Genomic DNA, 19,282 nt, shown 5'->3' with positions numbered 1-19,282 from the left:
AAAGTTGAATTCATGTAGCTGTCCTGATGCCTTTTCCAGTCTTTAATTCTTTTCTTCTTTGCAGATTTTTTCATGTCCTTCGTATTAAATATGCTCAGTACATTTGTTATGTGCTTGTGAGGATCTTAGAATGTTTTCTTATAGCCAGGTGCATGAGAGCCATAGGCAAAGCCTGTGAGCACTTTTTACTATTTGCTGTCCTGCTAAGATAAAGACAAAGAAAAGAAATTAACAGGTTTTGTGAGGTTTTCTTGTTGGGTTTAGAGAAAACTGAGGGGAGATCTCATTAACAGTTACAAATATCTCAATGGTGGGTGTCAGGAGGTTGGGGCAGCACTTTTTTCTGTTGTATCCAGTGACAGGACAAGGGGTGATGGGATGAAGCTGGAACACAAAAAGTTCCACTCAAACATAAGGAAAAACTCTTTCAGTGCTGAGGTGAGGGAGCCCTGGCACAGGCTGCCCAGGGAGGGTGTGGAGGCTCCTTCCTTGGAGGGCTTCAAAACCCACCTGGACACGTTCCTGTGTGACCTGAGCTAGGTGGGACCTGGTCTTGCAGAGGGGTTGGACTGGATGGGCTCTAAAGGTCCTTTCCTACCCCCATCATTCTATGATTCTGTGATTTATTCCAATTTTATGTGGTGTTTTTTATTTTTGCAACAGGGCTTTTGTGGAGTTCTCCCGTAACCCCACGGAAGGCTTTAAGATTCTTCGTGCAGTGTACCTGTCAGTCAAGATGTCACAGATGAAAATTCCTCTTACACTGGACGTTCATGATATCACAAAGGAATTGCAAGGTGTGGCAGGAGCACATGGGGAATTTCTGAGGTAATTGTATTGCATATGGAAAGTAGGTTTCTTTGCAGTGAAATGAAGTTTGCAGGTTACAGTTCCTTGAAAGTGGTCACCAAGGAAGACATGATACGCTCAAAGAACAGCTACAGTATGTTAAAAAACCAGATGTGTAAAGTTTGTATAAGCAGAATGTTTTTGCAGGACTAGAAATAGAATCATAGAATGGTAGGGGTTGGAATGGACCTTTAGAGATCACCCATACCAAGGCCCCTGCCAAAGCAAGTCCACCTAGATCAGGTCGCACAGGAACATGTCCAGGTGAGTTTTGAAGACCTTCATTATAGTTAAAGGAGGCTTACTGTTTGAGAGCTGTAAGCAGACACTGTCTTCTTTATTTTCAAGGTTCTAGTCTATTTGCCTTTGGCATATGGAAATGTGTATGTACAGAGTAATTTCTGTTCATGCTATAGACAGTGTGGGTATTGCTTGTACCAAAATAAAGAGTGGTATTTGAGGACATGGAGGGAAAAAGGAGGAGTATAACAGACTGGGGGGAAATGTAACACCATAAGGGGGGGGAGGCATAATAGAAAATACTGAGGAGGAATGCAGTGTAGTGAGCCTCCTTGGTTCACACCTGCTTTTGCTAGAAAAATCTGGTATGTGGGTTTCACTGTGATGACATGTTGTCTGTGACTCTCAGCTTCAGGTCATACAAACAGATTGCTAAAATGGTAATCTGCCTAGCTCCTGCTTCCTCTGCAGCCATTTTAATGCTTTAAATAAGAAATGTAAAATAGCAAGACAGGAATGAATTGGAAAGATTTCAGGTACAGGTGATCACTTCCAGTTGATTGTACTTAGCTTTTCAGAAAACATTTTAGCAGTTTCACTGTGCCCAAACCAGCACTTTCATAGGGTCCTAGAATGGTAGGGGTTGGAAGGGACCTTTAGAGATCATCTATTCTTTGCAAGAATGAATTCTTGAGGGACTCAGCCAAGAAGGCTGAAAGATTAATTCTGGAGTCGTTAACTTTTTGTCAAGTGAAAGGAGAATTGTATGTACATAACAAGGGGGAATAGTCTTTAAAACATAAGCTTAGGAGGCTTACCATATCAAAAAGCCTTGCTATTTAACCTTAATTCTTTGGATTTCTAATAAATCATTGGCACAGGTGCATCTTGGGTTGTATTTTCCTGTGTTTGGTCTTAATGGAATTCAGTTTCTTTGTATCTGCATGGTGGTTTTCTATTCTTATTGTGTTCATACACTTCTAAATAATGGTCATTGAATACATGAAAGTGCCCTAGGGACAGCTTGGAAAGCAGAGGAAAGCAAAAAAAAAACCAAACTCTTGATTACTTTTTTTGGGTTGTGAGTGCAGCAGTTAGTATCTTTGTTCTGTAAACTTTCTAGAGTAAATGTGGACTGTCTGCAGAACACAGTGGAGCCCATGGAAACATCATTTCATACTTTGCAACAATTAGAGATGATGCCAGATGGTTTTATGTCCATCACAGTAACAGAGGTAGGCATGTCCTTCATATGAAGTAGGCCATATCTAATAATTGGAAATGTAGATGTCAATATTCCTGAATTCTGTAGCTTGTCTTTAACTCATCTTTGTAACACATTGAGAAACTGTAAAAATGCTGTTGAAATAAAAACAATTAAAAACCCAAACCCCTGAGCTAGTGGAAATTATAGGCTGAAGTATTGAAACAGCTTGTGACAGTAGGGACATAGAGTCATAGAATGGTTTTAGCTGGAGGAGACCTTTAAGCTCATGGAGCCCAGCCTTTGTCCCAGCCCTATCAGCCACCAGCCCATTGTCCTCAGTGCAACGCCCACCTGGCTCTGAAACCCCTCCAGGGACGGTGACTCCAGCACCTCCCTGGGCAGCCCCTTCCAATGCCTGACAGCCCTGGCACCAAAGAAATTCCTCCTTAGATCCAGCTTGAAAGTGATGTTGTCTTGATTTTATTCAACTAAGCCTCTTGGACCAAAAATGTTAATGGGTTTGATTAGAAGCATTCCAATCACCTGTCTGTCCTACTGCTGTTTAATGCAGCAGCTTTAATGACCAAATGTATTGTAATTAAAGACTCATTTTTTATCACAAACATTTGGTATAAGACCAGAAATGACATATGAGTTGAGTAAGCCATTTAAGAAGATAACTTCTTTTATTCAAAAGGATTTCAATAATGGTGTCTTTTCAGTTTCCTAAATGATAATGATAACAGTAACAAGGTCAATGTGCTGATAGATGTAGCTAACTGAGAGTATTTCACTAATAAAAGTGCACTGTATCTGTTTATATCTGTCTAATCAACTATATAGCTGATCTTTTCTGCCTGTTAATTTGGTTTAGAAAAGCAGAAGCAGTCTTCTCTTAATTTCTTGTGTTTTGGCAATGTTTGTATCAGGATATATTTAGATGAAAAGTATATTGCAGTTGCACAGCAAATAAAGATCTTAAAATAACATCTAATTAAGAGAAATGCTTCACTGCATTATTGCAGCATGAGGATATCTCTGGGTGTTAGGACTAGGAGTGGTTTTAATTTACTTTGCTCAGCTGTGTTCTGTATTTGATGTGGAAGAATAAGATCATGTGAAATCTAATATTGTCTCATTTTTATGCTTTTAGATAGTAGAGGCTGGACACTTCTGGGGTTACAGGAGAAATGAAAAAACCAGGTCTGCACTCTACTCTATAGCTGCTGAAATTAACTCCCAGAACCTGATGGATTTGCCAGTGTCTCCGTGTCCAGGGTTGATTTGTCTGGCCCCATTCACTCATTTCGAAAACAGAGGATATTACAGAGCTCGTATTCTGTGTGTTTGTAGAAATGTTGCTGAGGTACAGTAATATCTTATGTCATATTGAATTGGTAGGATGTAATTAAGTTAACAATCTTGGAGCTATGCTTTATGGTTTTTTTTAACAAAGAACTATACTCATGATAATAATAAACACTCTGATAAAGAAATCCGTGGAACTAAAAGGAAACTTGAATAGAATGTTGCCAAAATAGATGAATTAGGTTGGCTTTTTTTTCCCAGAACACAGGAATATTTTGGTATTAGATTGAGAGGCTGTTGAAGTGTCTTGTGTGCTGAATCAGAACGTGGTAAAGAATGCCTGGATCAGAGTGCAGTGCTGCATCACTCCCATTGCTTTCCCTTCATAAAATACTTTTAGGTCCATCTGAAAAGTTAAATTGTTTTGCTTCCACACTGCATTGGCAGTTTTCTGTCATTCATAGCCAGGTCATCTAAGCTTGTTCTCTTGTCAGTGTTTCTTCCCCTGGGTTACATAGGGGTTTTTTTCCTCCTCTTTCCTATCCCCTCCCATCTCCTTGGCTGTCTTTTTCATTTTGGACTCATTTTGGTAATTGAAACAAGCTGCACTCTTCTCAAGTACTACATTGTTCACCTGGTCTCCATCTCAGTCCTTTATTTTGCTTTGACCTCAGTTTTGAGAAGCAGAATCATGCATGATCCTGTACTTAGAGTTCTGCCTGCATGTAATGAGGCCAGTATTCCTCTTCCAGTGTTTTCTCCTCTGCAATTAAAACAATGTCTTGTGGCACATGTCACATCTGCTGCCTTACAGGTTTTTTGCATGAGCCACCTCTTGTCATCTTATACTCATTTCTGTCTCCTTAGTAATTTCCAAATAATTGCAATTTATAAATAATAATGGAGTATTTGTAGCAGAAATGGTTCCAAATTCCATATTCCAAAGGATTTAATCTTCTACTTCATATAAGCTGATTTTCCCCCATCCTATTGAGTTCTCACTCTATTCAGTGATCATTTTTGTGTTGATATGCTGCCAAGTTCTAAATCATCGCGAAATCCATCCAAACATTGGCTCTCACAATGAGATCAATAATGGAAACTAGTGCCACAGTTGATGGTATTTGTTTATCAGGCCTTTACTTTTCAGCAATTTAGGACTGATTTTTGGTGCAGTTTTTATAAGATTAGCCTTTGCACAGCCCATTCTTTCCAACTGCCTGATTTCTTCATATAGCTGTGTGTCACCACTGTCGAGTCATAGAATCATAGAATCATAGAATGGTAGGGGTTGGAAGGGACCTTTGGAGACTGAATGTTGTCATCTGTTTAAAGTTATGGAAAACTAGCAAATAACAGTACTGCCTTTTGCATGTATAAACAGTCAGCAGATCCATGTTAGCATTTGCTTGTCTATAAAAGCAGCTGTTAGCTGGTATCTCTCGCTGTTAAGAAGTAAGGTAAGACAGATTTAATTGCAAGGAGAGAATGAGAGCCTTTCAGAGAAATGTGTGTCTTCTAGGTGTAGCAGGTTATTTGCATTACTATTTAAGACCAGAGATCAAATAATAGACCTGATAAAATGTGACTTATTATTTTTGCTTTGCCTTTATTTGCATGTTTTCCAGACTCTGAATTGCTTTCATGTAGCTTGGTAAGATTGTGTTGTACTGGTGTCATTAAACTTGGGCTGTTACTTTCCTTGGCACTAGAAGTAGCACTTCTGATGTTGTGGAATCTCTCCAGATGGTCTGGATTCTTTGTTTTTCCAGGTTTTTTTTGTGGATTACGGCAATAAATCAAAAGTGCCTTTAAACCAATTGAGAAAGATTCCAAGCTCTCTTCAAGAGCTTCCTTTCCAGGTAGGTGTGATGCTTTTTGCTGCTGCTTAATAGACATTTTCTGCAGAAGTCTAATGCAAATTGGAATCCTTTTCAGAATAATGCTGAAGTAACACATACTTTGATAATGGGAGGGCCTACAAATCACCTTCACTGCTAGGTGGATTCTACAGATGTGTGTGCAGTGAACAGTAAATCTTGTGTGTAACTGAACTGTGTGGTATTTAATTGTAGAGAAATGTTATCCAGCCTTTTGTTTTCAGAGGCATTTGCTGGAGCAAAAAGAAAGAGGAAAAAATCCTGAAGTGGATGTAAAACAACATTGTTTGTATTGATAATTTGTTTTAACTGAATATTTGAACTAGTTTGAGCAGAAGCCTCTGGTTTTGCTTTGTGCTGCTTTGCTATTGTTTGAACTACTAACTTTACTTGGATCTTTTCAGACAGGACTCTTGTGATAATTAGTGATCTGTAACACAGATCTGAGGGAGTCTGTAGCTAGTTTTTCAGGGAAAAAAATCATCTTGAGCTATGCTTACACTTAAAATAACTAAACCTCATGTGAAATTCAGCTTTCCTCATTCACATATTTTAAGTGAATAGAAACAAGTGTATCATACTTTCTTCTCTGAAGCATTAATTGTGAAAAATGAGCTGAAACAAGTGTGGTTCTATTTTATTTATCTCTCCTTAGTATTGCATCTTGACAGGGTGAATTTAGTTTGCTTTTATTTTTTAATTGATGTAAAAAATATAAGTAGGGTCAATTTTGGCAAGCAGCAGCCGTTTTTGTGTTTTCTTCAGACATACTAAAGGGAAACAATTTCCACTTCAGGCCTAATCTTTTAATGACATCTAGAAAAATAAACAAGGCTTCTGTTGGAAGTTTGTTCAAAGACATAATTACAGGTATTGAGCGTAGAAAGGGGTTAAACTTAATGACTCTTTCCTGTCAGGGACAGAATAGCTGCAGCGGTCTTGCTAAGTCTTCTGTTACCTTGGTTGAAAAGAAACGTGGGTCATGCAGTGTTGTTGTGTTCCCAGAGAAGACATCTCTACACTCCTAAGCTTTTAAGGTGGATGGTGGATTTATACCAAATCATCTTTTATTTGTAATCTGCTTGCTTTGATTTGTTAGCAACTATGTAGAATATTGAAGTGGTACGAGCCCTAATGTTTACTTGCTTTGGCAATGACAGAATAGGAATTGTGCTGGTGGCTTCACAGCACTCCTAGATACTGCCATAAGCCACTTCCAATGATGATGAAATTGTTTACAGTTACTGATTCAAGCAGTTTGAGAAGATGTAAGGTTTTTGTGCTGAGTCTCTACTCAGGCAAACGTTGTTTCCAATGTTGTTGCTCCAGGCTTTAGAATTCAAGATGTGCAAGATGCGTCCATCTGCAGTATCTCTTGTGTGTGGGGAGCGGTGGAGTTACAGTGCTAACAAGAGATTTGCCTCACTAGTAAATGACTGCAGTCCCCTAGTGAAGGTGTATTCACTTGTGCACGGTGTTCTGCACGTGGATGTGTTGTGTTATTTGGAGAGTGAAGAGCTGGTGAATATTCGAGACGTGCTCATCAAAGAATGTTATGCTGAACCAGCAGAAGAATCCTATGAATCACAAGTATGTATTGAGTAAGCTCCTTCTACTTACCTGGGAGTCCTGGTTGATAATAAACTAACCACAAGCCAGCAATGTGCCCTCGTGGCCAAGAAGCCAATGGCATCCTGGGATGTATCAAGAAGAGTGTGGCCAGCAGATCAAGGGAGGTTTTGCTCCCCCTCTACTCTGCCCTGGTGAGGCCTCATCTGGAGTCCTATGGCCAGTTCTGGGCTCCTCAGCTCAAGAGGGAACTGCTGGAGAGAGGCCAGCATAGGACCAGCAAGATGATCAGGGGACTGCAGGACCTGGGGCTGTTTAGTCTGGAGAAGAGGAGACTGAGGGGGGGATCACATTAATAGTTAAAAATATCTAAATGGTGGGTGTCAGGAGGTTGGGGCAGCACTTTTTTCTGTTGTAAAACACGAAAAGTTCTATTTAAACATAAAGAAAACCTATTTGTTGAGGTGAGGGAGCCCTGGCCCAGGTTGCCCAGGGAGAGTGTGGAGGCTCCTTCCTTGGAGGACTTCAAAATCCACGTGGACACGATCCTGTGTGACCTGATCTAGGTGGGACCTGCTTTGGCAGGGGGATTGGACTGGATGAGCTCTAAAGGTCCCTTCCAACCCCTACCATTCTGTGATTCTGTGACTTAATTCAGCTCAAGCTGTCCAAAGCCTTGGGAAGTTGAGCTAAAGTCTTGATTATTGGGATTAGGCAAGATTAATACTGGAATGAGACTGTATTTTTATGTGTCTGCATGGTTGATATTGAGCTGTTAGCCAAAAGCACTGCTGCTTTGAGGTAACTTTTGAAAGAAGTTTTTTACTAGGGGATAGTTGCATCAATTCAACTCCTCTGCTGTGTTTTGAAACTTGAAAAAATGTAACTGTTCCATGGTTTTAGCTGTCTTCCACTCTGATGTTTTTATATAATCTAACAGGTGGTAAGAACATTAGTTTTTGTATTTGGATGTGAGTATGCATGTGCTTTGGTAGGACCTTTCTTGTAAAGTCTTTTAGAAGCATAAATGATTACTCATGGTTTTAAACACTCTTCCATTATTATCATCTAGCAAAGCCGTGAGTTGCTGAGGGACTTCTTTACCAACCAAGAAGAGGAACAAGAGAAATTTCCCGTGTCTTCAAGAAAGGAAGAAAAACATCTGATTGAAAGATTGTTAAAATGCTATTCTGATGTTAAATCTGATGCACCAACCCAACAGGTAACCTGAGTGCTAGTTTTGGTATGTCATTATATAACCCTGCTTCTCTCAGTGTCGGAATGGAGACAAAGACTGAAGGTAGTGTTAATAACCACACCATGTTCAGAGTCATAGAATCATTTCAGCTGGAAGAGAGCTTTAAGCTCATGGGTCCAGCCTTTGTCCCAGCCCTATCACCCACCAGCCCATTTCGCTCAGTGCAACATCCACCCAGCTCTGAAACCCCTCCAGGGACGGTGACTCCAGCACCTCCCTGGGCAGCCCCTTCCAATGCCTGACAGCCCCGTCAGCAAAGAAATTCCTCCTGAGATCCAGCCTGACCTCCCCAGCCCTTGGCCTTACTGAAACTCATGGAATTGGACTTGGCCCAGTGCTCCAACCTATCTAGATCTCTCTGTAAAGCTTCCCTACCCTCAAGCAGATCGACACTTCCACGCAGCTTGGTGTCATCTGCAAACTAAGAGTGCATTCTATCCCCTCATCCAGGTCATTACTAAAGATGTTAAACAGGAGTGGCCCCAGCACTGAGCCCTGGGAGACACCACTCATGACTGGCCACCTATACTATACACAGTGTTTCCTTCTTCCTCATATGTAAGCAGCTAGAAGTGGTGGGTGTCAGGAGGTTGGGGCAGCAGTTTTTTCTGTTGTTGTATCTGGTGACAGGACAAGGGGTAATGAAAAGAACCTGGAACACGAGTTCCATTTAAACATAAAGAAAAACTCTTCCAGTGTTGAGGTGAGGGAGCCCTGGCCCAGGCTGCCCAGGGAGGGTGTGGAGGCTTCTTCTCTAGAGGTCTTCAAAACCCACCTGAGCACGTTCCTATGTGACTTGATCTAGGTGTTGGACTGGATGATCTCTAAAGGTCCCTTCCAACCCCTACCATTCTGTGATTCTATGATAGGTGATGCAGTGAACCCTCCAGTAACTGATCATAATGAAACTAGACATCCCAAAATACGTGGGTACAAATAATTTATGCTCTTGGAATTGCCACCCCCTGTTTCATAGAATCTTTGATGTCAATTAGGTTAGGTGCTGGCTAACTTGACTATCATTTGTTCTCTTTCTCTCTTTTTGAAGATACAGCTTTTTGGCCCATACAGTCCTTACGAGGTGAAATGCTCCAGTGTCACTAGAGTATCCCTGTTGAGGTATGAGAAGACTTTTACTGTGAAGTATAGGCACATTCTCAGTTGTTATGGGAAAACCATCCTAGTTACTCTTACAGATTTCTACAGAATTTGTAGTCATGGAAAGGACTGAAGTAGTGAGATCTGAATTGCATTCACATGCACACTACCACCACGTAAAATTTCAAGAACAGTTTGTTAAAGGTGCTTTTAGTGTCTTACAGAGAGGTTATTTATCAACCATTATACACATCTGCTAAATGGTATTGAGGTAACTTGCAGCCAGTAACTGCTGCCCATTGAGGTTGCACTGTGACTTCAAAGTAGTTATTTCTTCACATGTTTCTATGGTTTATGGCTTTTTCGTGTTCAAACTATTTCTTTCCTCCCCAGACATACTCTTATACCGAATGAAAGCGTCAACTCTCTTATTGTCCAGGATGCTGCAGAAGTTCCCTTCCAGCAGTTGTTGGTTGCTGCTACTTTATCAGTCAATGCAACTGGTAATGCTTCATAAACATGTTTGGATAAACATGTTCTTGTAGACTTATGCTTCTGTATGTCTAGTTCTATGCACAAGTACATCACTGTGGTTGTATGTTAGATACATCCATCATCAGATACTGTTCAGATTTTCTTTTTTATGACAGGAAATAGTGTGATTTTATGGGAAACCTCCTTGATGCCTCCTATCCCTGGCCTGCCTGCACTCCTCAGTATGCTGTTTTCTCCTGCTATGGAACTCAGGTATCGATGTGTTTTAAAAGTGGTTCTTTAGCTTGGGACCCTCACCAATTGGTGATAGATTTGTTTTGGTTTTCCTCTGTTTTCAGCATTTAGTATGTTCTCTTTCTATTCACAGAATCCTTGAACCTTTTATCAGTTTGAGTGTAGTTAAGATAACTTGCTTCATGTTTACGTTCATTGGTGCCACATGCTCTGCCCTCACAGTAAGCCAGTAGAACTGCAGACTGTGATGCCAGTAGCCTAGGAAGTTAAACCAAGGAACTGGGCAAGTTTTAAATCTACATGAGGAGAGGAAGTTCTTTGTAAATGCAGAGTTTTGGCAGTTGCATTACTGTTGTGTTTTGTTTAAATTCTTCTATCTGTAGTCTGTCATTTCAACAGCTACTGAAGCCAGCTGTCCTTAATTAAAGCTTAATTTTGCATATGCATGATTTTCTTTTTAAGTGATGTTGAGTATATGTTTTCATAACCAGAACTTCAGTTTTGTTTCATCACTAATATTTAAAAACCCAGCATGACTATGTGTGCATGCCTCTCAGTTTTAGCTTCTTCAAAACACCTGTATCTTGCTTGGCATGGCTTAAACAAATTCATTTAAGTCTGTCTTCATATGAGTTTAGTTTCTTCATTTCTAGGTGAGACTGTTTTCTTTGGGTTTTTTTTGTATAGGGTTAATGAAAGTGGAAAGTATTTTACTGGTGTTCTGTGTGGTTTGGGTTGGAGTCAGACTTGTAGGGCTCCACTGCTTCCAGAAAATGACATGGAGCTGACATTCGATGTGCATTTTGGAACGAAAGACATATCAGAGGTAGGACATGCCTAAGAATTTTGGCTGTTGTAGGAATTACATAGAATTCAGTGCACTATATCTTGTCAACAGTTAATAAGAAATCTTGTTTTAAACTGTGGGGTTTGAGGGGGTTTTTTAATGCACTGTTTGTAACCTTGGGTTCTTATCAGAAGAAGTTACCCTTCCTTATTGAACAATACATTGTACACTTCTCAAAACAAAAGCATTGATTTTGCACTAATCAAATGTCGCAGAATCTGAAGGGTTGGAAGGGACCTGGAAAGCTCATCCAGTCCAGCCCCCCTGCCAGAGCAGGACCACCTAGATTAAGTCACACAGGAACTCAATACTTGTTAGTTCTGTTCTTAGGATTGTTATGGCTTTGACTGTTCAGCCTAGCATTACAGCTTTGTAGCCTTCAATTTGATTTTATAGCTCTTAAGTCACCTGCATCAAGCTATTTCTCTCAGAATAGATCAACTAAACCAACAATAAAGCCTGTCTGTGTTCCTCCTTACAGCCTTTTTGCAACTTGTAGACAGAGATCTCTCAGTATGTACATGTATTCTGTCATGGAGGACAGAGAAATGCATTTCATATGTACTCTAGGGAGTGAAGGACCTGCCCTGCCCTGATTAGTTCTCTGTACAGAGCAGGTTCATTAGGTGATGACCAGTGAATCCTAAAGGCTTTTTAAGGGACACAGTGGACATGCTGTGGTGCACATACTGCCTTGGTGTCTGTGATGTCTACATCCATGACACCTTAGCCAGAGTGCTAACACCAGGCTGTCATGCATGTGAAAATTACTGACAAACAGAGAAAATCCTGAACTTCTACAAGAGTTCTGTGGGGGAAGAAATCCAGGCAAGTAGTAGCCTGTGTCTTTTATGGCACACTTGAGTAACCTTGAAGATTGTGATAGCAAGTGAATGAACATTAACATCTTGACCAGCAGAGATGCACCTGGGGGAAGGGATGCTTCCAAAGCTTCAGATGTTGTTGCTTCTGTTAATAATAGTCCAGCTGAACTTTGTTGGCATGGGTACCACCACCACCTTCACATCAGTATAACAGAATACAGTAGTGCTGATTTAGAGTGCTTGATGTTCTGTCACTGGTACTTTTACAGATAAACGACATAAGGACAGCCATTAATGAGCTGCTCTGTGAGTGTGTGGCACCTTCTGGACAAGCCATAATGACACAGCTGCAGGAAAACATTCGTCACAAACTTCTCTGGTAATGGTTTTGTGGAAATAAGATCTTCTGGTTTCATGGTGTCAGTGAAATCAAAATGAATGATTGCTTGAAGCAGAGCTCAGATTAGGCTTTGGGGAAATACATGTTTCATTTGATGATGCATTTAATTTATTTTGTTTGTTTATAAAAGCAGTGTACTCAACTGTAGACTTCTTGTGGAAGCACTGGTTCTTCAGGGAAGCCTGATAGCTTAGGAGTCACAAAACCTAGACTGTAAAACCTGTTTCACGGGAAACCGTTTCTGATGTATCTTTGCTTCGTGCACTCAGGACAAAGCTGATGAAGTCCTGTGGTTTAAGAGTGCAGAAGGACTTGGAGCTCTTTCCCTCTATACATTAAATCTGATTTTTCTTTATCAAATTGTGTGTTGCCTTTCCTCCCTCAACAGATGTGTAGGGTAGGTCTTGGCCAAGTTAATTGCTGGAAGTCCCAGGTTAATTTATGAATTGAAGCAAGGGCATCTGCCTTTTTGTAGCAGGCTTCTTTGCTGTTCTTAACTAAAGTAGTGTTTCTGAAAAGATTATTGTGAGTCTGTACAGCCAGTCTGGAGAATTTTTTCAGCTTGCAGTGTGTGGGAAGTGTTTGAGGGAGCTAGTTCAATTAAGTATGTAACAGATCCTTCTAGTGTCTGCAACTGCCGAGTGTGCTGTGAAAAATCTTCCCCTCTTTGTACGTACAGTGTGTGTTAGTACTGTCTGGACCATCAGTAGCATTTTCTCATCCTTGCCTGGCTCTGTACTGAACAGAATTAAAAAAGAGCTCTGGCTCAGCCATGAATTATGTTACACTTTGTAGTATGGGCACTAGGAAACCTCCTTTGTAGTATGGGCACTCTAGGAAATGTGACCTTTTTCACAAATAGAGCTGGTCTAAAGTAACTGCATGTGGAAGTGAGGCAGTTAATGCTGATAAAGGCCAGAGGTTTTCAAGCTTAGCTGCCCTTACCTTTGGTTATCAAAATGATGATCAGAGCAGATATTCAAGCTGGTTATTCAGGTGTTTCTTGGTTTTGAATGTACCTGCTCAGTTGTTCTTTCTCATCTGTAAAACACTATTACACTGCCTTTAGTTGAAGTAGCTGTACTTAGTATTTCCAAACTTGAAAGAAAACATTGTGTATTTTACAATAAATTGACAAATATGTGGGCAGTCAGCCTTACCTTTTGGAGCACTGCAAATGAAATGAAAAGAGCATAAACCATTTCTAGACGATGCAGAGATACCTGTTATGTGTTAGCTGACATATGTTAGCTGTTGCAGTGGGTTATGTGTGCCTCCAGAAAGTGGTGGTGCAGCTTCACAGAGGATGTGCTGTGGAGATGCTTTCAAGTTACAAAGCACCAGTGCAGGCTGGTGGCAAGATGTTCACCTTTCACATCTGCAAAGCTCTTAGTAAAATACCAACTGTCAAGCTTACTGTTAATGCACTATTTAATGTCTTGTGTGTGTACCTCAGGCCAGGTGGTATCTGCATTGCCTTTGGACACTGCCATGGAGGACTATGTTTAGACTTTATAGCTGAATGGCTGTTGTGAGATTCATGAGGTAACAAGTGTAGGGAGAAGTCAAGAAAAGTGGATAGGCAGAAAGAAGCAAAACCACACCACCTCTCTGGAGGTGACTGTGACAGTAACAGGAGCTTGTGCTTGGATGTAACAGTTGCTGAATTCAGGGCACAGAAATGTCACTGCTGTTTCTTTAGACATGTGAATCATGGAATCATAGAATGGTGTGGGTCGGAGGGGACCTTTAGAGATCATGTAGTCCAACTCCCCTGCTCAAGCAGGTCCAGCTAGATCAGATGTCCAGGTGGGTCTTGAAGACCACCAAGGAAAGAACCTCCACACTCTCCCTGGCAGACTGGACCATGGCTCCCTCACCTTACAGTGAAACAGCTTTTTCTTATGTTTAACTGGAACTTTTTGTGTTCCAGCTTCATCCCATCACCCCTTGTCCTGTTACTAGGTACCATAGAAAAAAGGGATGCCCCAACCTCCTGACACCCATCATTCAGATTAATAAGATCCCACATCAGTCTCTCAGTCTCCTCTATTTGTTACATAAGCCCATAAACTCAGTACTGTTTTGGCACCTTTTTTGAGTTGATTGTTTTGACATCTCCAGCTAGTCAGGAGGGGACAGAGCAGCCAGTGCAGCTCCTTGGCGCAGGCCCTCAGCCTTGATGTGTTCCCCAGGTCTGCAAGTGCTGCCTTGCCTGCCCCAGACAATCTCATCAGCCACCTGGGCTTTATGTTTTTCTTCAGGATTTTTCAACCTTTCTGTTGAGGCATTTTCTCTCTTGGAATTTTGGTGCTCTTGCTGATTCCATTCCAATGATCTTGCAGCTAATTTCTTTTAACGATTTTTGGCTTGAACCTTTTTGAAGGAAGAGACAATGTGGTTACTGTCATCTGGTCTTGTCCTTTGTGTAAAATCTGTCTCTGGGGGGTTTTTTCTGACTTTGGTTTTATGTTTTGGTTTATCTTTGGCAAAAACTTAACCTTTTCTTGATAAGAATAAATATGTTCCAATTTAGCCTGAATAGTATTTAATAACATCTTCCTCTTCCATTTTTTTGAAAGCTAATTGTATTTACAACATGTCACCACTACTTAAGACTAAAATGAGTGTTTGAAAAACACATCTAGACAGCATTAATTAAAGTCTACTACTGTTGTGTTTAGCACAGCTTGAGGAAATAACTGGAGCAGACAGACAATCTTTAGTAATTGAGTTGTCGTGTGTCATGGTTTAACCCCAGCTGGTAACCAAGTACCACACAGCCGCTCACTCACTTCCCCCTGGTGGGATGGGGAGAAGGGTAAAAGTAAGAAAACTGAGATGAGAGCAGTTTAATAAATTGTAATGAAAAGGAAAATAAGAAAAAAAGAGAGCAATAAAACCCAAGTGATGCAAATGAGAAACAATTGCTCAGCACCAACTGCCCGATGCCCAGCCTGTTCCAAACAGCAGCCCCCGCCCAGCTGCCTTTCCCTCTACTTCATGTGCAGAAACCAGGACATTGTGCAAAAGAGAGTACCTAAAAATAGCTGTATTACATGTTCTAATGGGAAAGCATTCACAAAACTTCAGGAATAAATGACAATTGCAGTACTTTGTAAAATTACCCAAAATGCATTGATACACTTAAAGCTCCTGTGGGAAATTTGTGTTCTGGCTTAGACTAGAAGGTCAAAGTACACAGAAGAATCAAGCCAAATGAACAAGGAAACTTAGCATAAAAGTCCTTTGTCTTGATAATGAATCAAATACATGTGTATTTTGTAAGGCTATTTCAATGTCATTTCAGTTTAATCTGCAAATCAAGACCTCAAGGTGTAATTATTCCTGGATGGTTTAGGGAGCCATTCGTGTGGAATCAGGTAAGAGTATTAAGGTTTTGTGTTCTTTACTTTGGGGTTTTTTTCTCCTTTAAGAAGAGTTGTTGCTTTCAGGTGGCTTTTCCCTTTTGTGAGGATAGAAGTGTAGCTTTGGAATGAGTGTGGTGGGATCAGATCAGAGGGCAGTTTTCTCTCAATCCGGGAGGGTTTCATCAAGCTGAAAGTTCAGCCTCTTACTCTGTTAGAACTATTACCTTTCCTTTTATGAGGGTGTCTGCAGGTGCCTAGACTTCCTGATGTTCATCAGGAACAGTGCATTTTCATAACTAAAAGGGAGCAACAAATGGCTGAGGGCAGGAGTTAAGGTTTCTACATGCACCCTCCATGTGCCTCTCCCACCTTCAGGCATATAAATGGGGGATTAGGTCTCTCTTCTTGAAAAGACTGACAGCAGTGAATGAGCACAAGGGCACAGATACCCAGTAGGCATTGACTGAGAGGTTAGAGAGGGTTGTGATACACTGCCTTAAGCCAAAATGTTTCTATTTTCATATTCCAAATTCAGTTACCCTTGGTGTTCTGAAGATATTCCCCTGCTCAGTTCTATTGGTGTTGAGCTTTTGTAACAAGTTAACGTATCTGCCTTGGATCAGGATTTTCCCCGCTGCATCTGAAGGCTGAAGAATCTCAGAACATCTTTTTTACATAATCACATAAAATCCTACTGCCATGCTCTGGAATTGATTGTGGAAAACCATTCTGCCTCGGGGCAAACCCTGACATACAGCCTTTGATAGTACTGGCTCTTAAGGTGAAATGCATGGCATGGGACTGAAATTCCTGCATGATCTGAATCTGTCAGAACTCTTCGAGACCCTTTTCCTTAACTGTGTTACATAGGAACATGTGGTGAAGTTCTGACCTTCCTCTTGCATCTTTTTATTAGGTGGATTCTTCACGTATCATTAACCAGCCTGAAAAGCAGCACCAGAGAGAAAAGGATCTTTATCAGCTACATCAGCTTGTTATGTTGGATGCTTAAGTATTTCTGGAAGTCCTTCAGAGGACAAGGTATTCCAAGTCTAAAAAGTTCTGTGTGTAACCCTTGAATGCTCGTTTTGCAAAACTGTTCCTTAAGATGAGTGTCAGTGTACTAAAATACAGTTTGGAATGTGTTCCTGTTTTGTTAAAAGCTGAGGTTTGCTGACCTAGAGCAGGCGAGTTGATTCATAAACTGATGTAAAGCAGGATGCAACTTTCATTTCAATACTTCTGAGCACCATTACCACAAGGTACAAGACACAGCAAACCTAGGTTTAGTTGTTCAGCTTTTGTCTAAAAGCTCCTAAGTCCTGGGGCACGGTTTTGTGTCTTTAACTGCAAGTTGCATGTTCCTTTTTTCCCCCATGGTTAGTTTTTCAGAAATGCCATCCAACAAAGGTGTTTGGATCAGAAACTGGGAGTCAAAGGGAGCTGATGATCCAGATTATATTCTGATCCAAACTTCTGTATATGTCTTTTTTCATTAACTTTTCATGCAGCAAAATGTAAGACATGATTTCTTTTCCTCTGTGGCAGAAGAATGCTTTTGCATTACTGATTTGTGGCACCTTGGTTCCATCCTTTCCTCTTATTACCATGTCCTAAAAAACGAGGTCAGTTTGAGAATGATGGTTTCAGATGGTTTTAATGGTTTCAGAATAAAATGCAGAAGTTAAATAAAATGTATTTGTCTCCTGTGTTGTGCAGCCGTGCTTAACAAAAGCTCAATGTGGTTACTAATGGTATGTGATTGCATTCATGAAACAAAGGAATACAAAAGCAGTATATGGGGAAGGCTTCATTTTTCCCCTGTTCACTTGCTGGCTTGAAGAACATGTAATATCCAGTCAGCCTCTGAGAAAAGCAGAATCAACAGCACACACCAAAAAAGTGACAGATTTGGGGAAAAGCAGGGGATGCTTGAACTAAGAAATTGTTTTAAGCTGTACTGAAGCAGAAGGGCAACCATATAACAGGCCATTTCACTGGCTTATTACAAGTAATCCTTCCTTAGATCCATTTTACTAATCCTTGTGAATCATAGAGCATCATACTTTAGATAGTGAGATAGGTTTAAGAGAAAAATTGCATCTGAAGTGTCTGAGACAACAGTGTTTCTCAGCTGAACACTGTGTGTAAATCAGGTGTCAAACACCTTGTGGGGGCAAATGCAAGGGGCAGAGTGTCAGATCTTTGCTGTGCCTGGTAGTGATGGCCATTTCTGTAGGAAAAGGTAACTTGGTGATACCAAAAGGCACGATATAAATAATGTAACCTATCATGAGTCCTCATGAGCAACACTAAACTTGCAAATTGAGAATATCTTCCATTATTCTTCCTTCCTTTTTTAATTGCGTGGCTGCTGTGTCCTGGGCTGTTCATGTGCATGTGCTGCCATCTGATGGCGGTTGCTGATGTGCTTCTCACTCCCCTGCAAAGATCTCCTGCACGTTGTCATGCTGTCGGTAAAGAGGTACCCTAATGGTTTATGTCATCATAAACCTGAAAGGTTTCTGCTCATGTCCTTGCACTAACTCCCCTCCTGTCCAATAACTGTTCAACTGAGAAATGAGAGCGATGTGTTAACTCTTAAGAGCTCCCAGTTTTGTCCTGGATACGTAATACACCTGCAGAGGTGGTACAGGACAGATGATCCACAAAGGAAACAGAGCATGTGACAAGTTAGCCTTGGTGGGAAATGTTAGTTACTGCCAGATGAAAATGTTGTACTGAAGTTGAGAAAGGAGTAGTTGTATTGTTTCAGTAGCTTTGCAGGTTTAAGGTACACAGCATCAGGGTTTCTTCCTTCAAGATTAACAGCACTGGGAAAGGAAGGACTGTTGAATAGTAGTGTCTTGGGCTGGCTATAGCCCTCACTGCAGCTGACCTCTGCCTCTCAGGGGTTAATTCCATAAGGAAAAGACCATGACTGCTTGTGGAGATTTTTCTTTTTAATCTCCAGGTGCTCACCAACATTTAGCAAAGTCACAGAACCACAGAATGGTGGGATTGGAAGGGACTTTTAAAGATCATCTAGTCCAACACCTCTGCCAGAGCTGGTCCCACCTAGCTCAGGTCACACAGGAACGTGTCCAGGTGGGTCTTGAAGGCCTCCAGAGAAGGAGCCTCCACACCCTCCCTGGGCAGCCTGGGCCAGGGCTGTCTCACTGAAACACTGAAAGAGGTTTTCCTTATGTTTGAGTGGAACTTTGTGTGTTCCAGCTTCATCCCATCACCCCTTGTCCTGTCATTTGAGACAACAGAAATGTGTCACTCGGGTTTGGCACAGGGAGTAAGGACAGGAATGGAGCCATTTCAAAGGAGCCTGACCTTCCTTGTCACTTCTCAGCCTTGCTGATGGATTTTGCAAGAGCTTTTGTTTACAGTGCAGACACAGTGAGAACTGGCAGTTAACAGGAAGAGGAAAGCCAGAGATGGAATGTGAATAATGAAGGGATGGAGACTTTATCCTTGGGTGACTTGATGCAGCACAGTGAGTGCAGTCACAGCAGGCTCTGCCTTGCCCAACCCGTGGTCAGGTGTCTCAGATGTACACTGCCCACCTCGCTGCTGCATAACTCTGTCGTGCCCAGAATGAGAAGGAGCAGGACAAAAGCCTGTTCAAACAGTCCCACAGATGGTGCTCCAAGTGAAAAGCATTTCTTCAGAGGGACTACAGAAATGCTGCAG

General features: G+C 41.2%; 1 protein-coding gene across 1 annotated transcript in view; it reads left to right on the top strand.

The window, feature by feature from the left end:
* TDRD9 (tudor domain containing 9) overlaps positions 1-16,633 on the top strand; it is a 64,355-nt gene extending 47,722 nt beyond the window's left edge. The window contains exons 24-36 of the mRNA XM_061998840.1: positions 664-828; positions 2,213-2,324; positions 3,450-3,662; positions 5,377-5,466; positions 6,814-7,074; positions 8,126-8,275; positions 9,360-9,430; positions 9,803-9,912; positions 10,060-10,156; positions 10,826-10,964; positions 12,079-12,188; positions 15,520-15,592; positions 16,497-16,633. Of these exons, the coding sequence (XP_061854824.1) occupies positions 664-828; positions 2,213-2,324; positions 3,450-3,662; positions 5,377-5,466; positions 6,814-7,074; positions 8,126-8,275; positions 9,360-9,430; positions 9,803-9,912; positions 10,060-10,156; positions 10,826-10,964; positions 12,079-12,188; positions 15,520-15,592; positions 16,497-16,592 (1,687 nt within the window). The 3' untranslated portion in view covers positions 16,593-16,633. The remainder of the gene's footprint in view (positions 1-663; positions 829-2,212; positions 2,325-3,449; positions 3,663-5,376; positions 5,467-6,813; positions 7,075-8,125; positions 8,276-9,359; positions 9,431-9,802; positions 9,913-10,059; positions 10,157-10,825; positions 10,965-12,078; positions 12,189-15,519; positions 15,593-16,496) is intronic.
* Positions 16,634-19,282: the final 2,649 nt, after the last annotated feature.

This window comes from Colius striatus, chromosome 6 (genome assembly GCF_028858725.1).
Source record: "Colius striatus isolate bColStr4 chromosome 6, bColStr4.1.hap1, whole genome shotgun sequence".
NCBI lineage: Eukaryota > Metazoa > Chordata > Aves > Coliiformes > Coliidae > Colius > Colius striatus.
Note: the sequence above shows the minus strand (reverse complement) of the source record. Positions and strands in the feature narration are given on the sequence as shown.